The sequence below is a fragment of the Ailuropoda melanoleuca genome, chromosome 1 (assembly GCF_002007445.2).
Source record: "Ailuropoda melanoleuca isolate Jingjing chromosome 1, ASM200744v2, whole genome shotgun sequence".
NCBI classification, from domain to species: domain Eukaryota; kingdom Metazoa; phylum Chordata; class Mammalia; order Carnivora; family Ursidae; genus Ailuropoda; species Ailuropoda melanoleuca.
Genome location: NC_048218.1, coordinates 142,156,303 through 142,178,592, shown reverse-complemented (window position 1 = coordinate 142,178,592; position 22,290 = coordinate 142,156,303). Strand labels below are relative to the sequence as shown.

At 36.4% G+C, this 22,290-nt stretch overlaps 1 protein-coding gene and 1 pseudogene across 1 annotated transcript in view; one reads left to right on the top strand and one right to left on the bottom strand.

Moving 5' to 3' along the window:
- Window positions 1-22,290, top strand: part of LRRD1 (leucine rich repeats and death domain containing 1) — a 43,406-nt gene that overhangs the window by 900 nt on the left and 20,216 nt on the right. Inside the window, exons 2-3 of the mRNA XM_019806156.2 lie at window positions 12,278-14,300; window positions 16,879-17,077. Of these exons, the coding sequence (XP_019661715.1) occupies window positions 12,357-14,300; window positions 16,879-17,077 (2,143 nt within the window). The 5' untranslated portion in view covers window positions 12,278-12,356. The remainder of the gene's footprint in view (window positions 1-12,277; window positions 14,301-16,878; window positions 17,078-22,290) is intronic.
- On the bottom strand, window positions 9,197-10,793 carry LOC100478505 (annotated as a pseudogene).

Here is a 22,290-nt window from a genome sequence, read left to right as displayed (position 1 = left end):
CCTCACCAAGGTCAAGTGCCCTACTCTGTAGACAAGGTCCTCTGCAAATGAAAGGAGGGCCTTTGACATGAGCCTATAGATAATATGTTTGGAAGTTTTCTGTTAACTTAGTACTCTAAGAATATTTTAAACATCACCTTCTAATAGGATGCAATAGTGTTCATCAAAAGACGAATTAATTCAAGTGGCATTTTTAGAATATTCAATCATGGTAAAACTCATTGATTTTTTTTCAATTTTGTTACATTTCAGGTATTTATATTAGTAAATCAAGCAAGATCTTTTTTAAGTTTTCCATTTCTTTTTTCTAAAAGCTCTATTATCTAAAAGCTCTGGTTTTCAGTTACATCCTCATATTCTACAAAGACTTCCTGTTTTGTTTTGTTTTGTTTTCTGATAAATGCAGCATTCTTGGTTATAGTAGGCTAGGACTAAATAGGCCTTGGAACTTCAATTTATCCTGTTCAGGTGATTGGAGAAGGCAAGTCACAGTCACCTCAGGAGCCTTCTCCAAGCACAGCCACCTCTCCTGTCCCTAGACTCACTTCCGAGTACTCTTCCTGGTAACTGCAAAGGCAGACCCGCCTGCAAATCTCCAAATTCTCAGGATCTCGGGGATCCCTTTAAACAGCGGCACATACAATGAATCATGGAACACTATGGTGACTAACATAACATAATAAATTAAATAAATAAATAAATAAATAAATAAATAAACAGTGGCGCAATCTCCCCCTCTCCGAGATGAGCACGCTCAGTTATTCCTGGGCCCGGGCAGCGTGCCTTCAGCCACTGACCAGTGGGTTGGGAGTCCGGCAGGCGCTGAAAAATAGCCCCATGAGTAACCGAGACAGAAAAGGTCGGGCTCTATGAAGCAGAAAAGGTCGGGCTCTATGAAGCGGTTTGGTCGAAGACTGACAAAATGGGTCCTCCACGCCACGTGCCATTTTCATCAGGCCTCTATAGCCTGCTGTTAGCCCCGCAGGCAGGAAAACAAACCTAGGTAGGAGCATGAGCATTCTGCCCATTGGTGGCCGCCGGCGAGCGTCCGGCCTGGGGAGCTGAATGGAGGCCCCCGCCTCCCCGCAGGTGTCCTGGTGTGACCCGGGCCAGCTCACAAACGCGCAGGGGCGCGGCCGATCCTACGCGCTCAGGCACTGTCCCCGCGGCACAGGGTCGCGTCAGTGCGGAGCGGCAGGCCACCGCTATTGCCCGAGTTGCTGGATGCTCCCCGGCCGCGCACCCCCTCTCTGCCCGCCACCCGAGTCACAGCCGCTGAGAAAGGCTCCAGGTGAAACGAAGCGCTATTACTTACTTGGGCCACCCGACAAGCGAAACCCAGGGTTTCTTCTCCCATTTCTCCTCAACATCTACAGCTCTTTACGTCCTCCCTCTTCATGCCCCAGGGATACCCACCTCTGGCGTGTGTGCACCCTGTCCCACGTTGCTTTAGCCTCTGTTGAGTGGCCTTTATTCCACATTCCAGGAAACAATTTGTTGATACTGTAGGACACAAAAACGTCTTGTGGTTAATACCTATGTCTTTCAGATATGTAACAAATTTCAGAGCGTTGTTGTTCAAATTATATTTATAAAAACAGGATCTGTTTTGGCCTATTAGATTGACAATATTTACTTTTAATGAGTCTCGCAGTGCTTGTGAGGATGAGGGGAAAAAGACTTTCTCCTATACATTTTTAAAATGTTATTTATCAGCCTTTAAAATGTTTACATGATTATGGTCATACAAATGATAACACAGACTTCAGTGGAATTTTTTGCAGGCATGAAAGATAAGCTTTCCAAATATTTTATTTCAAATCACGGTATGTTAACTATGATGTATATATTCTGTGATGTTGGAAATGTTCAATATCTGCACTGTTCAATAAGGTAGTCACTAGACACATTTAGCTATTAAGCATTTGAAGTATGGCTAGTATCATTGAGAGGCTAAACTGTAATTTTATTTTATCTAAATTGAAAGAGCCACATATAGCTGTTGCCATATTAGACAATGATACTACATAGGCCTCAATTTTATATTAAAAAAAGTAATATGTATGATATTTATCACTGGTTATCTCTAAGAAGTAGTTATAGGGGACATCATAGTTGCTTCTCCAGCATCTGTTCTTCCTTCGGGTTTGGTTTGCTCTCTCAGATGTGTATACATAAATACATACATGCATATATATATTTCCCTTGTGATATCTGGGGTGGGCAAATGCCACCCTTGGCTGTAGGGGTGAGCCATGCAGTATTATCTAAAATAGTATTACTCTGACTCCTAGCCACAATCATTGGTTCAAGGTTGGGGACTTGACCTAATTTGGGCCAACAGAATAGAAGATCTCATCTCTGACTCTGTTTCTTCTTTATTACCAGTCCCAACTGGATGCAGCATTCACAGTCAATCTGTAGGTATCCACACACGGAAACCCGAACAGCCCTTGTTTAGTTTTTCATCTTACACTCTTGTTACACAAGAGTGTGAATGTACCTAATGCTACTAACTATATACTTGAAAATAATTCAAATGATAAATTTTATATATTTTTTACCACAATAAAAAAATAAAACAAAAAATACCCTTTTGCAGAAGAACCACCAAATACCTGGGGACAAAACTACCTTAAATGGTGGTAACCCATCAAGATCACAATCCCATGTATGCCATGCTTACTAAAGAAAAGCCCAAGGGCTAAAGCCACCTGAAAAAGCCATCCCCACAAAAGCCAAAAGCACAATCTGGGCTGCTACAAAATGTCGAGGTCAAAACTGTACAGCTATAAACCATGAGCCCTTACCACCCTGGAGACTTAATTTCTCCAGTTGTATTTATTTTTCAAAGCGTTCAGCCAAGGCACCAGATGTTGCCATTTGAGGAGCAAAGAATAACACCCCTTCTTCTCCTCCCAAGTTTCTTATCATTAAATATAATCAAGCAGGTGAGGGTCAAAATATCACATGTATTACTGATAAGACAGTTTAGAGAAAGTGGCTTTGGTCTGTAGCTAAGTGGACTTGTAATAGTTCCCCCCAAATTCAACTAATTATTTTGTCATTACGTAGATGGACAACCTTGGCTCCCCCAACAGGTGGTCAACCCTCTTATTCTATGGAAGACAGCTCACTAGAACACAGAAAGACCTAGAGGGAACCCAGAAGGAGATGAGCTCATCAGTTACTTAAGTCTCCTCTGTAGAGGAGATACTGTGGAGATGAGGCTCAAGGCCAAGGGCATTTCATGGATAGAGTTTCCTCTATACAGAAACATGAAGCCAGGAGAAAATAGTTACTTCACCACATGTCTTGAAAAGAAAAAGAAAACTTGGACAAACCAGTAACCATCAAATCTAATGAGTAAGAGATCAAAAAGAAAATTTTACAGAACTCTATAACATATAAAATATTTCAACCCAGCTCAATTTATGAAGTTAACCCTGACAACAAAACTGGATAAGAACACTACAGATAAGGAAATTATCAACAAAATTACTAATAACACAGGTATAAAAATTCTCAATAAATGTTACATTTAATTCAAAAGTGAATTAAAAAGCAATATATCGTCTTTCATCCATTTGGAGTTTATCTTTGTGTATGGTGTGAGACAGTGGTCAAGTTTCATTCTTTTGCATGTAGCTGTTCCAATTTTCCCAGCACCATTTATTGAAGAGACTGTCTTTTTTCCACTGGATGTTTTTTCCTGCTTTATCAAAGATTAGTTGCCCAAAGAGCCGAGGGTCCATTTCTGGGTTCTCTATTGTTCCATTGGTCTATGTGTCTGTTTTTGTGCCAGTACCATGCTGTCTTTGTGATCACAGCTTTGTAGTATAGCTTGAAATCTGGCAACGTGATGCCCCCCTTTTGTTTTTCCTTTTCAACAATTCCTTGGCAATTCAGGGCCTTTTCTGGTTCCACACAAATTTAAGGGCTGTTCGTTCCAGTTCTTTGAAAAATGTCGTCGGTATTTTGATCAGGATGGCATTGAAAGTGTAGATTGCTCTGGGTAGCATGGACATTTTAACTATGTTAATTCTTCCGATCCATGAGCATGGAAAATTTTTCCATCTTTTTGTGTCTTCTTCAACGTCTTTCAAGAGGATTTGTAGTTTCAAGAATATAGATCCTTTACGTCTCTGGTTAAGTTAATTCCGAGGTAATGTATTATTTTTGGTGCTATTGTAAATGGAATGGATTCCCTAGTTTCTCTTTCTTCAGTCTCATTGTTCGTGTATAGAAATGCAACTGATTTCTGAGCATTGATTTTGTATCCTGCCACATTACTGAATTTTACATCAAAAACTAGGGAAATACTGTATGGTGACTAACATAATAACAAATTATTATAAAAAGATAAATTTAAAAAAAGCAATATATCATGATCAAGTTTGATTTACCCTCGAAATGCCAGATGCTCAATAAAGAAAATCTGTTAATGTAATATACCACATTGGCAGATTAAAAAAAATAAGACAAAGATAGCTGATATCATTCCTTCTATTCAACATTGTACTTACTGAAGGGTTTAACAAATGCAATAAGACAATAAATGAGTCAGAGAATTGGATAAGAAGAAACAAATACTGCCAATATTCGTAATATTCTCTTTACAGAAAATCTAGTAGAATGTGTAAAGTTGTTAGAACTCATATGAGAGGGGCGCCTGGGTGGCACAGCGGTTAAGCTTCTGCCTTCAGCTCAGGGCATGATCCCGGCGTTGTGGGATCGAGCCCCACATCGGGCTCCTCCGCTATGAGCCTACTTCTTCCTCTCCCACTCCCCCTGCTTGTGTTCCCTCTCTTGCTGGCTGTCTCTATCTCTGTCGAATAAATAAATAAAAAATCTTAAAAAAAAAATAAGAAAGGGAATAGAGCTGACCCAATCTTTAAAAAAAAAAAAAAAAGAACTCATATGAGAGTCCAGTCATATTGCTGGAGACAAGATCAACATACAAAAATTAATAGTGTTCCTATATATGAATATTTTATAAACTAAAAAAAGACATAGAAATCAGGTATCATTCCCAATAGCAACAGAGATATACCACGTTATTAAATAGGAAGAATCAATATCATAAATGTGTCACTTCTTTCCCAGATTAGTTCACAAGTTTAATTCAATTCTTACTGAAATACAAGCAAGACATTTTGTGGAACTTGATGCACAGATCCTGAAATTGACCTGGCTATGTAAAGGGTTGAGAATAACCATCATAATTTTGAAGAAAAAGGATAAGGGGAGAGGGCTTTCTCTACCAGAGACCAAGATTTATTATAAAGTTATAATCATTAAAACATGTGGTATTGATGCAAACTTAGACAAATAGGTAAAAGGAATAGAACTGAAATTCCAGAAACAGCTCTACACACACACACACACACACACACACACACACACATATATATGACTGAGGCAGCATTAGACATCAGTGAAGAATTTACTATGGAATATATTGCAGAGTCAACTGACTAGACACATGAGAAAAATTAAATTAGATCCCTAACTCATACCATGTACAAAATAATTTCCATATGGATTAAAGAACTAACTGTGAAAGGCAAACATAAATTTTTTAAACACTTGTGCTGGATATATTCCATTTGCCACTTACACCAGTTAGTCTTTGCTGCATAGCAAACAATTTAGTAAGCTCCCAATTCTGTGAGTAAGCCATTTGGGGTTGGCTCAGCTAGGCAGTTCTTCTAATAGTGGTGGCTGCGTTCACCCACGCACTTGTGGTCAGCTGCCAGTCAGCTAGGTCACTCTGCCTCTGTGTGTTGGCTGGCTGAAGGCTAGAATAATTAGTCAACTGTCTCTCATCATCCAGGAAGCTAACCAGACTTCACACTGCATAGACACCTATGTAGGGGTCTCAAAAAATGTGCAGTGTCCGAGTGCATTTCAAACCTCTGCTTGTGTCATGTTTGCTAATGCCCCATTGGCCAAAGTTTGAGTCACATGGCCAAAGTGAGATTTGAGCGGTGAGGAAATAGACTCTACTTCTTGGGACACATGCAAATATTGGAAAAACTTGTGGCCATTTTTGTAATCTCCACCCTCTGATTCTGCTTTGTGCCCCAAAGGACTAACCTGTATGGACTGCATCAAGTGCCCCTCGTGCTCTCTGAATCTCATACAGGTTCAGTCAAAAGGGAGCTGCATCAGAAGATAAGAAGAATGGAGGAGAGTGAGAGTGGGGATTTATTCCCCTGGCTCTCTTTGCTACATCCCTGCTACTGACTGTATTCATTCATCCAGAGCCCAAGCTCCAGTCAGGTGGCCTTTGTCCACAACGCACTGTCAGGGTTCTCTCTCCCCTACCAGGCTTAGGAGTAACAGTGCAGCTCACTGCACTAGCCCTGGGATACAACACTATCCTCTGGAATTCCCCCACACTCTACCTTTGTAAATAAACTCTCTGGTAAACATTCCTCACTCGTAAACTTTCCTCAAATTACTCAATTTGAGTGGAGCATGTTTTCCTGTGGGAACCTAACTGATAGAGAAGTAAATATAGAAGAACCCCTTAAGGCACAAAAGGCAAAAACCATAAAATTAAAACATGAGAAAACATATTGTGGAAATAGAAAATTATACACCCAAATACTTTGACTCAGTCATAGTTAAAATGAAAGCCATAAGCTTGAGAAACTTTGAGTGGAGATGATTTGGACACAGTGATTTTAATAATATTTAACATTAAGTTAAAGCAAAAGCTAAAAATATATTGATTAAATCCCAGCCTGGCCTGGTGTGGTTAAGGTTCTGTTGAAGTTAGTTTTATGCATGGTTAGAAGATAATTTATTAATGTGTCTCCTATCAGGGACATTTATGTTATTTCCAATCTGTTACTATTACAATGTTTTTTGTGTCCACTTAATTCATTCTCTATCCTAATGTCTTCTCACTGCTTTACTTTTCACATTTAAATCTTTAGTCCACTTAAAATTGATTTTTGTGGATGGCAAGATAGGGGTCAAATATCTTTTTCTTTCTGTACGGATTTCTAGTTGACCCAGAATCAAAAGCCACACTTTCCACAGTGATCTTAGTGCCACTTTTGTCATAAATCAAGGTCCATATATAACATGGGTTCCTCCTTTTAATTTCAACCTCTCTGTGATCTTATGCTTTACAGTCATCTTTCATAAATAGCACTTGGGTTTTTGGTTTTTTTTTTAATCTGACTTACAATTGGTTATTTAGTCCATTCACATTAATTTTGATTATATTTGGACTTGTTTATACTTTCTTTTAAATTTTTTTTCTGTCCAATTTCTTTTTCTCTTTTTTTGCTTTTTAAAAAACCTCCCTGAATATTGTTATTGTTCCTCTTCTTCTTTTGTGTGTTTTTCCCTTAAATTTTTTCTCTTTATAAGTCTGGTATCTATTCCCTCTACTTTTATTGTTAATAATAACCCTTAAAAATTTATCAAATTTTATCAACCATGCCTAACACAGTCTTAAAGCTGAACAACTTCTCATATACCTCAGAAAAAAAGGCTTTAGAATATTTTAGCTCAAGTCTTGTTTTTATTTTATTTTGAAATAATGTTGATTTACAGAGAAGTTGCAATATTTACATTGGTATAATACTACTAACTAAACTATGGACTTTATTTGAAATTTACATTTTTACATTGATGTCTTTTTTCTGTACCAGAGTCTAACCCAGGATCCCATATAAAATTTGGTTGTTACGTCTCCTTAGTCTCCTACAATCTGTGACAGTTTCTGAGTCTTTGTCTTTTATGTCCCCAACATTTTTGAAGAGAACTAATCCGTTATGTTGCAGAATGTACCTCAATTTGGATTTGTCTGATGTCTTCTCCTAATTGGATTGAGGTTATGCATTTTTGGCAAGAAAACCACAAAGTGAATAGCCCTTCTCAGTCCTCCATATCTTGAAGTACATTATGTAGTGATGATGTTGACTTTAATCACTTGGCAAAGGTGGTGTCCACTGGGCCTCTACACTGCAGTTACCATTATCCTCTGTAATATTCAGGGAGATTCTTGACTCATAATTTCTAATGATTCCAGTTCTTTTTAAATGCCATACATGAAACACTGTTATTGTTTTATATAGACCATTATTTGAATTTACGTATGTGACCACCATTTTACTTGCTCACTATTCCATCTTGAATTTCAGACCATCTTCTGGTATCTTTTTCCTCTTAAAGTATACCTGTTAGAATTTCCTTTTGAGCAAGTGTCTTGCTGGTAGAAGTTCCCAGTTTTGTTTATCTGTAAATGTTTTTCTGTTCCTTTAATTTTTGAATGATAACTTGGCTGGATATCCAATTCAAGGCTGATAGGAACTTTCTGTCAACATTTTGAAAAAGTTATTCCACTGTTCTCTAGCTTTCCCTGAAATTGCGAGGATGTCTGTCCTCATCTTGTCATTCCTCTATGGGTGTTCCTTCCCTTCTCTCAGACTGATCTCATGACATGTTCATTGTTTCTATTGTTCTGTATTTTAAGAATGACACTTCTTTTTATTTATTCTGCTTGGATATGTTGTATATCATGGATCTCTTGATTCATATTTTTCATTAGTTCTGGAGCATTCATAGCCAGTATTTCTTTAAATATTGCCTTTGCTCCATTATGTCCATATTCTCCTTCTGGAACTCTAATTAAATATATGTTACTCCTTCTCATTATATTTTCCATGCACTCCTTTATATTTTCCATCTCCTTCTCTATCTTTACCACATTTTTGGATATATCTTATTTTATTGACTTTTTAATTCTGCCCCCCATCTTTTTTTTCCCTGTGGAACAGTTTTAATATCTGCTCTGGGATTCAGAAGTGCCTTTACTCTTGTCTTAGTGAAAGCATCCTGTCTTTTCATCTAAGACTCCTGGCCCTGATGTGGCTGGGGGATGGGGTGAGGGGAGGAGGGAGAGAAAGAAAAGGGTAGGAAGGGTGGCCAGGGTTCCTCTATTCTTTGGCAAACCCCTGGTTCCAGTAAGGGCACAAGAACCAGAGGAGAGAAGCCCCTGCTCCGATGGTGGCTCTCACATCCCCAACCATCATTCAGGAGCCAGTGCTGGAAGCTGGCTCAAGATGAACAAGAAGAGGAACCCTGGGGATCCAAACAAAAGCCTGAAGCCAAGGCCTTTTTTCCTAGGAAAAGTCCTCTTTGCTGTTCACAGGGAGCCACCCTGCAGACAGTTTTATTCCTTATAGAAAAGCAATCCGTCCCTCTCACCCTCGCTGCTGTTTGGCCTGCAGGATGGCAGTCCCACACGTCTGGGCCCCAAGTGCCTATCAGCCTTTGTCTCCCACCCACCGCCCCCCCCCGCCCATGATTCTTCTGACATGTTCTCAGGCAAGTCATCGCCCATCTGCTAGAACCTTCTGGACTGTACATCCCACAGGTATTTGATGGCAGCTTTGAATTCAGCCATCTCATACCTGAAAAGCTTCAGCACATGGGCCTGCTCCGGGGTCAGCACATCACCCTCCTTGCACACCTCATAGTCAGGCAGCAGGGTCACCACACCTCTCTTGAGGATCCATGGAGTGGGGGAACTGCTCCAGGGGTCACAGTGAAAATTGCTTTGTTTCCAGCTTGAGCGAAGTCCATTTCCGTATATTTTGTAAACCACTCATTCACTTCCTCTCTGGTGCGGTTGGTGAAAAGATCGACCCTCACCCCTCAACTTCTTGCTGACCTGATGCAGTCTGTCTTGTACTCGTCAGATGGGCTTCGACCCAAGACCACCATCACCACCTTGTTTTTGCCAAAGAACATCTGGCTATGCTTCCAGGTGTTGCGATGCCTTTCAGCTTGCTGTTCCTCATGTTGGCCACAGAGAAGACAAAAAGGTACTTGTATGGGTCCACACATTTCCGAAGCCCCTCTATCAGGTTCTATTTCAGTTAAGCCTTTCTTGGCAGTTTTGGTTAAGGAAACTTTCTTGTTGTGCTTGGATCTGGATATATCTTTCAGACATATTTTACAGTGTACTAACTGTCCACTTGTTCTAGCATCATTATTGAAAAGACTACCTTTTTTTCAATGCTCCAAAGTCCTGTATTTTTAAAAAACCAAGTATCTATATGTCATAATCAAATGTCTGGTTCTGGGCTTTCTAAATATTCTATTGATCTATTTGAATATTCTTGTGTCAGTGCCATATCACCTGAGTTACTATAGCCTCATAAGAAGTCTTCATATTCATCAAACAAATCCTCTGCCTTTTTAAAGCATATCATGACTCTTCTTGGCCCTCTGTCCAAAGACTTTTAAGAACCAGCTTGTCAAGTTCCCCAAAAATAAGGTTAGAATTGAATCTATAATAAGATTGAATTTACAGATCAATTTGCAAAGAATACCACTCCATTTATTTAGGTCTTCTCCAATATCTCTCACTACATTTTGTATTTATATGAAGTAGTATTTTTCTGTAGAAGTCTCATACAATTTTTGTTAGATTTATTCCTAAGTACTTGACATTTCTTGGCTGCAAATTACACCTCTTTAAACTTTCATTTTCTAACATCTTTTTTTTAATATAAGGAAGGAAACTGACTTTTGTGTACTGATTTTATATTCAACATTACTTAATGTTCCTACTGATTCTAATAATATATATGTAGATGATCTTGGATTTCCTACATACATAATTATATTATCTGTGAGTAATGACATTTTATTTTTAAATAATCTTTATACCTTTTTTCTTGCCTTATGCTACTGACTAAGATCTCCAGTACAATACTGAATAGAAGTGATGATATAGGGCAACGTTTTCTTGCTTCCAACATCAAAGGAAAGTTTTCACTGTTTCACCGTTAGGTATGATATTTATAAATTTTTTTATGGACACCATTTAGCAGATTATGGAAATTCCCATCTATTCCTAGTTTGCTAAAATTTCTTTCTAAAATCATGAAAAATGTTGCAATTTATTAAGTGCTTCTGCATCTACTGAAATGATCATATGGTTTTTCTCCTTAATCTCAATGTGGCAAATCACATTAACTTTTTAATGTTAAAATCCAACCTTCATAATATAATAAAAAATATTATTATAATAAAAAAAATCCAACCTTCAATTTTTGGGACAAATGCAACTGAGTCACAAAATATTCTTTTTATATATTGCTGGTTTTTATAATATTTAGAAAAGGTTTGTAATGTTTAGAATTTTGCCTTGAGGGGCACCTGGGTGGCTCAGTCGTTGAGTGTCTGCCTTCGGCTCAGGGTGTGATCCCGGCATTCTGGGATCCAGCACTGCTTATTAGGTTCCTCCGCTGGGAGCCTGCTTCTTCCTTTCCCACTCCCCCTGCTTGTGTTCCCTCTCTCATGTCTCTCTCTCTCTATCAAATAAATAAAATCTTAAAAAAAAAAAAAGGTAAATACTTAAAATAAAAAAAAAGAATTTTGCCTTGAGTAAAGTTGGCCTGTAATTTTTCATATTGTCCTTATTATGTGTTGTCAAGGTTAGTGCTAATGTCCTAAAATAAACTGGAAAATGTTCCCTCTTTTTCTATTCTCTTTGAGAGTCTGTGAAATACTGAAACCATACCAGTTTAGTAGAAAGGATTTAATATAGGGAGTTGTGTAGACAAGTATTGGAGAACCAAAAACAGTAACACAGAGCTAGTAAATACCACCCCTAGGATGAAGAGACGAAGGAAAGAGGTTGGGTTATTAAAAACTATAGACTTGGAAGATGGACTGAAAAGCTGGGATCCAGACCTCTGAGGAGGGGTCCTGCACAGCTGTGCAGATACTTCAGGAGTCACACAAAAGACTTACAGTCAGGCTTTAATTCTTGAAAAAGTTTTTTTACTTCTAGTTAGTCTTACAGAAAGCATCTCTTTCTTAAAATGTTTTACTTCTGCCTATTAGAAAATTATCATGATGTACTGAATTTGTTGGGACAAGACACTTCAGTACCGTATGTAAACCTACAATATCCACAATGCAAATGGCACTCTCTGCATGTCAGGGAGCCACTGGCTTTCTGTTTTCCCAAAATTTGCTGAGTTCTTTCATTCCTTTATGTCTCCTTTCTCATTTTCTGTAATTTTAATGTGATTTCAAGGTCATCCTGTGATAAATACATGCAATCAATAAACTATCTTTAACTAGCAATCATATATAATATTAATTTATGTTACAAATGTATTGTTTTAATATCTATTAAATTATTCACTATAGAATAAAAATTATTATAAAATTCATTTGTAATTTCAACATCTTTATTATATGTCTTCTTTTAATGTTAATATTTGTTTTGTAGGTTCAAAGGAGAAAATTAAACATGAAAATTAAAATTGAGTTATTATCATGTACTGATGTAAAACATAGCAGCAAATAAGATGTCTGAAAAGGAGGGTACTTCAGAAGAGCTAGAAGATATCACTAGTCAATTTAGGACAGAATCTACATCATGGTCAGTGGAACCCGAATTTATTAAAGAAACATCAAATTCTTTAAAGGAAGCTTATGATGGGAAACCTTCCAAACAGATTTGTGAACCACATCCTAGAAATGATGGATTAGGTACACATGATGATACATCGACATTGTCCCCTGGAAATAAGTCTAAGAGAGATGAAGAACAAAGGAAAACTCTTCAATTTTCTGAAACAATCACTATATATGATAGCTTGCGGTTAAAAAGTGATATTCCACAAAGTCCACCATTATCCATAACTGAGATGGTTGCTGAGTATCAGGCTTTCACTGGCTTCTTTTCTCATGAAACATTAGAAACAACTAGTCCACAGCTCTCTGAAGAAAATCAGAAAGGACTTGGCTTAGGATCAGGTAACTTTACAGTTAACATCAAGGCCAAGGGTTTACAAGAATTCCCCAAGGACATTTTAAAAATCAAATATGTAAAATATCTATATTTGGACAAGAACCAAATCAAAAGTTTCAAAGGGGCAGATTCAGGTGACCTGCTGGGACTTGAAATTCTATCCTTGCAAGAAAATGGGTTATCATCACTGCCGCCTGAAATTCAGTTACTTCGTAATTTAAGGATATTAAATGTCAGTCACAATCAAATATCACATATAGCTAAAGAAATATCACAGCTTGGGAATATCAGGCAACTCTTTTTTAATAACAATTACATTGAGAATTTTCCTTCTGGCTTAGAAAGTCTTGGAAACTTGGAAATTTTAAGTTTGGCTAAAAATAAGTTAAGACATATACCAGATACTCTGTCCAGTTTAAAAAACTTGAAAGTTCTCGATCTGGAATATAATCAGTTAACAATATTTCCTAAAGTTCTGTGTTTCCTTCCAAAGTTAATTTCACTAATCCTTACTGGAAACCTGATAAGCAGTTTGCCAAAAGAAATTAGGGAGCTTAAAAATTTAGAAAAACTTCTGCTGGATCATAATAAACTTACCTTTTTGGCTGTGGAAATTTTTCAATTGCTCAAAATGAAAGAACTCCAACTAACTGACAATAAATTGCAAGTTATTTCACACAAAATTGAGAACTTTAAGGAACTCAAAATTCTAATACTTGATAAAAATCTATTGAAAGAAATTCCAGAGAAAATTTCTCACTGTGTAATGTTGGAATGTCTTAGTCTTAGCTATAATAAATTAACAGGACTTCCTAAGAACATCTATAAGCTCAAAAATTTAAGAAAACTCCATGTAAACAGAAATAATATAGTGAGAATACCTGAAGATATCTCACGTCTTAATAATATGTTCATTCTAGAATTTTCAGGAAATATAATCACAGATGTTCCCATTGAAGTAAAAAATTGCAAAAAAATAACTAAAGTTGAATTGAGTCATAATAAAATAATGTATTTTCCAGTAGGTTTGTGTGCTTTAGATTCTCTTTATTATTTGAATTTTAATGGAAATTATATTTCAGAAATACCTGTGGATATATCTTTCAGTAAACAACTGCTTAATTTAGAGTTAAATAAAAATAAACTCCTCATATTTTCTGAACACTTATGTTCTCTTATTAATCTTGAATACCTGGATCTTGGTGAAAACCAAATAAGAAAAATTCCACCATCTATCTCCAATATGGTATCACTCCATGCTCTTATTTTATGCTGTAATAAATTTGAAGCTTTCCCTATAGAAGTGTGTACTTTAGAAAATCTGCAAGTACTTGATCTTTCAATAAACCAAATACAGACAATCCCTTCAGATATCTGTAACCTAAAAAGAATCCAGAAATTAAACATCGCAAGCAATCAATTTATATATTTTCCAACTGAACTGTGCCAACTTCAATCATTGGAAGAGCTGAATATAAGTCAGATAAATGGAAGAAAGGTAAGAGATTGATATTTTGGGCTTTGGAGGGAAGTTGGCACTGGAGGAGATTAGAATCTAAACTGTAGTATATGTGTGTTTTAAATTTAGTTGGAATATTTTATTTTTTAAAGAATAGGTTTTTTCATTTTAAACCCCAAACATGGATTTAAAGTGTATTTCTCAACATGAAAGCTTCATAGAAAAATATTTCATTAAAATGAAATTCCAAGTAACTGAAGTTGACAATTGTATAGATTTCTTTTTATTTCAGTTTAATTGTAAAAGGAGTTTTAAAGTTATGGATAATATAAACACATTATTGAAAATTTAGGAAATCGAGAAATGAAGTAAAAAAAAAATTCCAGAATCATACCATTGTAATATAACTACTGGTCACTGGTCATATGTTGATACAACTTACTTTTACTCTTTTTTTAATGTATGTGAAGCAAGTATAAAAAGATTCTACATTCAATTTTAATTTTAGTTTCTTCTTTTTTCACTTAATATAAGCATTTCTCCATAATATAACACAATTCCCAATAATTGTTACAGCTAATACATGATATATGTAACTAATTATCTGTTGTTAAGCATTTAGGGATGTTGTAATTTTTCATCATCATATATAATGCTGTGATGAACTTCATAAATATAGCCTTTTTCATATTTTGCTATTTCCTTAGAGAATTTTCCCTGAAGAATTGCTAGATCAACATGAATAAATGTTCTCATAATTTAGCTTTTCATTTTACTTGAACTGTAAGAATGAATTTAATGGAAATAGTTTTAAAAAATCAAACATTGCTGATTTATATTAAGATCTTAGTAAACTAATGAAAAGGACCCTAGAGCTATTATCTGGCTATGTTTAATTTGGCCATTACAGTCAAATTAAAGTCCTTTGATAGAGGCTGGACTTCAATCTAGAACAAGATTTCTCAAAGTCTGTCCTTAAAAACACCTAGTCCCATGAACTGCTCCTAAAAAGGGGGGCTGGGGGTGGTTCCTGTGATCAAATAGCTTTGAGAAGCACTGGTTTCTTCTCTTAGAGAATCACAATGAATGTTAGCGTATTAAAAGCTCTAGAGTCCTGCACTAAAGAAACGGTTTATCTCTATTTAACCCACATTTCCCAAACTTACTTACCCTTTTAAACCTAACACCTGCTATATAATACATTTCCAGAAAGGCTACTCCAGGGAATACTTGCTTAAGTAGCTGGAATTGAAAATGATATATGTGTTTTTCAAGTTGTTATTGCACTAAAAGACACTTTTTGGTTCTGCATTATAATCACCAACTAATTCCTTGGCTGATTTATAATCCTCTCACTTTCTCCTCCTGTATCTTACTGCATAAGGCTACAAGGTTGTGTTCTTAATTCTTGTTTTCTATTAACTTTTTACCATACCATGCATTTGACCCTCAAATTTGTATAACTGGAGCTAATCTCTCATCACTGGATTACCTATTGTTTAATACTGTTTCCTGATGGTTTCTTATGTATATATTTTGTCCCCTGAACTAAATTTAAATCTCTTTGAAGTTAGGGACTGTTTTCTTTTCTTTTCTTTTCTTTTCTTTCCTTTTCCTTTAAATATTTATTTATTTATTCATTACAGAGAATGAGAGAGAGAGCACAAGAAGAGGGAAGGGTGGAGGGACAGGGAGAGAGAGAATCCTCAAGTGTGGACTCCACACTGTGTATGGAGCCTGACGCATGGCCCGATCTTCATGACCTGAGCTGAAATCATGGGTTGTATGCTTAACTGACTGAGCCGTCCAAGTGCCCCTAGAGGACTGCTTCTTATGCTTCTTTCATATATGAAAGAACACTGAGCACAATATTCAGTATTTACCTTGTTTTTTGGTTATTTCAGAGGGGCCCATTTATTCAAAATTCTTTGGTTCACTCGTAGAGCTTCCTTTATTTCAAAAGCCACTTGTGATGGCCATATTTTCTCTGAATATGTGCATTTGTTCTTCACCATAGCAGGGTATCTTAATTCCTGTTATTTTGCAACACTTTTTGTACTAGAAGTTTTTTTGAGGCTGCAATGCCAAGCTGTGTGAGTCCATTCTAAAGGGGTTTATTGAGCACTTACTCAAAATGCATCTTGATTGGGAACATGTCCACAAAAAAGTATAAAACATACATCATGTCATTTAAAAATGCAAGGAAAATATACATAAGGGACCAATAAAAAGCACTACCGATGAGAATAGGAATAAAAATATCAAATGTGAGACAGATTAGTTGGGAAAAACTTCAGGGAGGAGAAGAAACCAAAGCAGGTCAGATTCAAGGAGGGAAGAAAGGGATAGGTGGTAAGGAACACTAAGTGTTGGGAGAGTGAAGATAGTGGGTTAATAAGCCATATGGTTTAATTGGTAGCATTGGCCAGACTGGGGAGGTACTTGGGATGTCACATAATGTACTATGGATTTTAGCAAGGAAGAAAGTCACAAAGAATTTGTGACATCGTGAAAATATCCCTTTTTAAGATAAAAAAAATCCTTCCATTTGATTTTGGACAACATTTTAGTCATAGAAATATTTGTTAAAAATGTAATTGTTTAATCTTTGTTACAGTTAACAAGACTTCCAGAAGAGCTGTCTAATATGACTCAACTTAAAAGACTTGATATCTCAAATAATGCAATCAGAGAGATTCCAAGAAATATAGGGGAATTGAGAAGTTTGGTTAGTTTAAATGCACACAACAATCAAATAAGTTATCTGCCGCCATCTTTTCTATGTTTAAATGATCTCCAGCAACTAAACTTGAGTGGTAAGTGTCAAGCATAATCAATAAGCATAATCAACAAGTAGAGTATTCATGTCTAGGTTGCAAATTTTGCTGACAAGACAGAGCAGCAGCCAACATAATATATTAAGTGCTCATTGAAAGGAAAAGGCTTTCCTAGGTACAGAAAATGAGAACAAAGCATAAGGTCCAGTTGCTTTCTGGAAAGAGGTTATAACCCACCTGAGGAAGCTGAACCTGTGAGAGAGAGAAAGAGAGAGAGACAGATAGACAGACAGAGGCAGTATGGCAGGGTGAGAGCATGAGAGAGTGTTGGCCTTAGTTCTGCAAGGGTTGGGAAAACTACAGGCTGTGGTTTGTGCTGCTGGTGGGGTAAGAGTGTTGCTGGGATGACACTAAAAGGAAAACAGTCAAGAAACCCACAGAAGTAAGTTTGGAGCTAAGAGACAATTGCTAAACAATTAGTATGCTACAAGTCACCAGTTTTTACTGCCAGATATGAAGTTAGAAGGGCTGAGTTCAAATCTTCTCATTTAGTCGGCTTCCTCCATTTTTAAAGTGAAGTTAACCAGAATACCCATGTTATAGATGAGGTGCGTGAACTAAATGAGACATTGAAAGCAGGTAGCATTCTGTGAAAGCATTATTCAAGCAAAAAATGTTTATATGCTCTTGTGAATTAATCCTCTCGGTCTCTAGTGAATTTAGGAAGACTGAAAACACTGAACTTCAGTGTTGAAGAAAGCTCTAACTTCTGCTGTTCATAGACTTATGGGAATATAATTAAATAAAATTTATGGAAATAGTTTCACAAATGTGAGGTAATATACCAATGAAAGGGATTTAGAGATTGATTCCTTTCTTTCCTCATAGCATGAGCTTTGGAGTAGGACAAATCTTAGAATTCTAGCTCCATGCTTCAATAGGAAGTTTTTATTTTAGCGTTAATCTTCTGTTTCCTAATCTGTAAATGAAAGTAATAATTTCTACTCTTTGAATTGTGAGGACAGAAGGTTAATCACTAAGCACAGAAAGCGATGTAGGTTTTAAACAGATGTTAGGCCCTCTCTCCAAGGAGCCAAAATAACAAATGAAAGGAATGTAGACTGACATACAAACTGCTTGTGGTTGTCCTTGGGGAAAAGGACAGACAGTTCTCTTGCCTCATAGTTCTCTCTATAGGCACTGATAATGCTATCAGGCAGGCTTTCATCTTGTTCTACCTGAAAACAGCTGGTTACGTTATCATTGTTTATCTGTTGTTTACAGATGGCATCCATTCTGATGAGTCAGTGCTTATGCCAAACAAGTTTTGAAATATTTTGAATAGCACCACTGTTCATATGTACTAATGCAACAGCCTCCGAAAGGACTCCTACCTATAGCCTCTCTTTCTCTCTCTCTCTCTCTGGCCTTTGTTGTTGCCAGTTTTTTAAAACACTTTTTCTTGAAGTATAAATACATATTGAAAAAAGTACACATTGTTTCAAAAAATTAAAATTAAAAGTAGAATTACCATATAATCCAGCAATTCTATTTCTGGGTATTTGTCCAAAGGAAAAGGAAAGAGTAACTCAAAAAGACATATGCACCCTGATGTTCATTGCAGCATTATTTAACTAAGTGTCTGTCAATGGATGGATGGATGAAGAAAATGTGGTGTATACACACACACACACACACACACGAGTATTAGCCATAAAAAAGAAGGAAATTTTGCCATTTGCAATTACATGGGCGGACCTTGTGGGCATTTTGTTACGTGAAATAAGCCAAAGACAAATACTACATGATTTCACTTATGTGTGGAATCTAAACAAAACAAAAGTAAACTCATAGATACAGAGAACAGATTGGTGGTTGCTACAGGTGGGGGGATGGACCTAGGTGAAATGGATAACGGTGATCAAAAGATACAAACTTCCAGTTATAAAATAAATAAGTCTTGGGGATGTAATGTACAGCATGGTGATGATATAGTTATCACTATAGTTAATAATACTTTTTGTATATTTGAAAGTTGCTAAAATAAGAGACACTAAAAGTTTTCATTGCAAAAAAAACCCCAAAAACCAAACTGTAACTATATGTTGTGGTGGATGTTAACTAGACTTACTATGTTGATCATTTTGCAATATATACAAATACTGAATCATTATGTTATATACCTGCAACTAATGTTATATGTCAGTTATCAAGTATCTCCCAACTTTTAAGAAAGTACATACTGTAAGTATACAGCTCAATAAACTTCCACACACTAAACAAACCCATATTTCAGGACCTAGATCAAAAGAGAAGACATTCCCAGAAACCCCTTCTTGCTCCTTTCCAGTCACTTCTTGCCTTTCTCTTAACCAAGGGTAAACACTATCACGATTTCCGACAGTGTACCTTAAGTGAAATCATAAAATACATACTCCTATATCTGGTTTCTTTCACTCAACGTATGTTTGTGAAATTCACTCATATTATTCTGTGTAGTTGTGGACCATTCACTCTCAATGCTGAATGGACTGTGCTTTACTACTCTGCTGTTGATGAACATTTAGTAGAAAAGCAATTATTTTCTTGTGGTTAGATAACAAACTCCCTGTGATTTCAATCCTTTTAAATTCTTTGGGACTAGCTTTATGGCTCAGCATATAGGCTATCTTGATAAACACACCATATACGCTTTTAAAAGTGTATTCTGAAAGTGTTAGCTACAATGTTTTATGAATATCATATAAGTGGTGAGTAGTTTTGTTGGAATCTTCTGTCTTTACTGGTATGTTGTTATGTTAATTGCTTAGAGAACAGTGTTAAAATCCAAAACTATGGTTGTGGAATTCTATATTTTTTGCTTTAATTGTCAACTATTTTCAAGTATTCTGAGGGACTGTTATTAGAAAAATGCACATATATGATTATTATGACTTTCAATTCTAATGAATTTTTTATCATCTGACATCCCCAAATGTCCTTCTTTATCTCCAGTAATAATCTTTATTTTGAAGGGTATTTTATCTAATATTAAGATAACCACTCTAGTCTTCTTATGCTTACTGTTCCCATGGTATTATCTTTACTATCAATTTACTTTCAACATATGTGTCTTTATATTTAAAGTACATTCCCTGTAGACAGCACCTGTCTGTGTCTTTATGTTCAAAATGCATCTCTTATAAAAGTATATATAGTTGGGCCTTGCTTTTTCATCCTTTAGGGCAATTTCTGCCCTTTAATTGGGGTATTTAGTTAATTAACATTTAATGTAATTATTAGTATAGTTGGATTTATTTATTTATTTTTGAAGATTTTATCGATTTACTTGAGAGAGAGAGAGACAGAAAGCACCAGTGGAGGGAGGGGGCAGAAGAAGAGGGAGAAGCTGACTCCCCGCTGAGCAGGAAGCCCAATGCCAGGACTTGATCTCAGGACCCTGGAATCATGACCTGAGCCGAAGGCAGACGCTTGACCGACTGAGCCACCCAGGCGCTCCGGTATAGTTGGATTTAGATCAGCTATTTTACCACTTGTTTTCTGTTTCTCCCCTCTGTTAACTCTTTTTCTGTCTTCATGTTGAACTGTTTTTCTTTAGTTGTTTTCCAGATTTACTCATCTTTGGTTTTCAGCAGTTTGACTATGCTGTGTCTAACTGTGCTTTTTATCATAATTCAGGTGAAATTCACACAGTCTAAAATAGTTTTAAAGCGAACAATTTGGTGGCATTTAGCACATTAACAAGGTAGCATAATGTACCACTGTCTAGTTCCAAACATTCATCAACCCCAAAGGAAACCTTTATTCATTAAGCAGTTGCTCTCTCATCTCACCTCCACTCTTCCTCTGGTAACCAGCAATGTGTACTGCATCTCTATGGACATACCCAATACCATGGATATGTCATACAAATGGAATCATACAATATATGACTTTTTTGGACTGGCTTTTTTCACTTAGCATAATGTTTTCAAGCTTCATCCATGTTGTAGCTTGTATCAGTAGTTCATTCCTTTTATGGCTGAATAATATTACACTGTCTGAATCTTCTATTCTTTGATGATCCATTCATTCTCTGATGGACATTTGGGCTACTTTCACCTTTTGGGTATTGTGAATAGTTCTGCTGTGAACACGTGCACACGTGAAATAAACACGTGTTTATTTCAGTACATTTTCAATTCTTCAGGATATATCCCTAGAGATAGAATTCCTGTGTCATATGGTAATTTTACATTTAATTTTTCAAGGAACTGTCAAATTGTTTTCCACAGAGGTAGAACCATTTTACATTCCCACTATGAATGTACAATGATACCAATTTCCCCATATCCTTGTCAATATTGTTTTACTTTTTTTTTTTTTTGGATTACAGTTATGCTAGTGAATGTGAAGTGGTATTTCATTGTGGGTTTGATCTGAATTCCCCTAATGACTAATGATTTGAGCATCTTTTTTGGGTGCTTCTTGACCATTTGTATATCTTTTTTTTTTTTTGAGAATTGTCTATTGAATTCCTTTGCCTATTTTTATTTTTTTAAAGATTTTATTTACGGGGGTGGGGGGCACAGGGAGACAGACAAGCAGACTCTGTGCTGAGCTCTGAGCCTGACACAGGGCCAGAGCTCAGGACTCTGAGATCATGACCTGAGCTGAAACCAAGAGTCAGATGCATAAACAGCTCAGCCACCCAGGCGCCTGTCCTTTGCCCATTTTTAAAATGGGCTTTAATTGGGTTGTTTTGTTGTTGAGTTGATAGAATTCTTTATATATTCTGAATACTAGATCCTTATTAGATATATGTTTCACAATTATTTACTCCCATTCTATAGGTTGTCTTTTCTTCTTGATAAGTCCTGTGATACATAAAAGTTTAAAATTTTTATGAAGTCCAGTTAGCTATTTTTTCTTTTGTTGCTTGTGTTTTTGGTGTCATAACTACTCGTCCATTATAAAAATCCAAGGACATTAAGACTTCCCCCTACATTTTAAGAGTTTTTATAATTTTATATCATATTTCAGGTGTTGATTGATTTTGAGTTAATCTTCGTATATGGTGTGAGGTAGGGGTCCATATTCATTCTTTTGCATGCAGATCTCTAGTTATTCTAGCATCATTTTTGGAAAAGATTATTTTTCCCCTTTGCATGGTCTGAGCATCCTTGTAAAAAATTAATTGGCCATAAAATATGGATTTATTTCTGGACTCTCAAGTCTAGTCCATTGGTCTATATGTTGAACCTATGCCACTC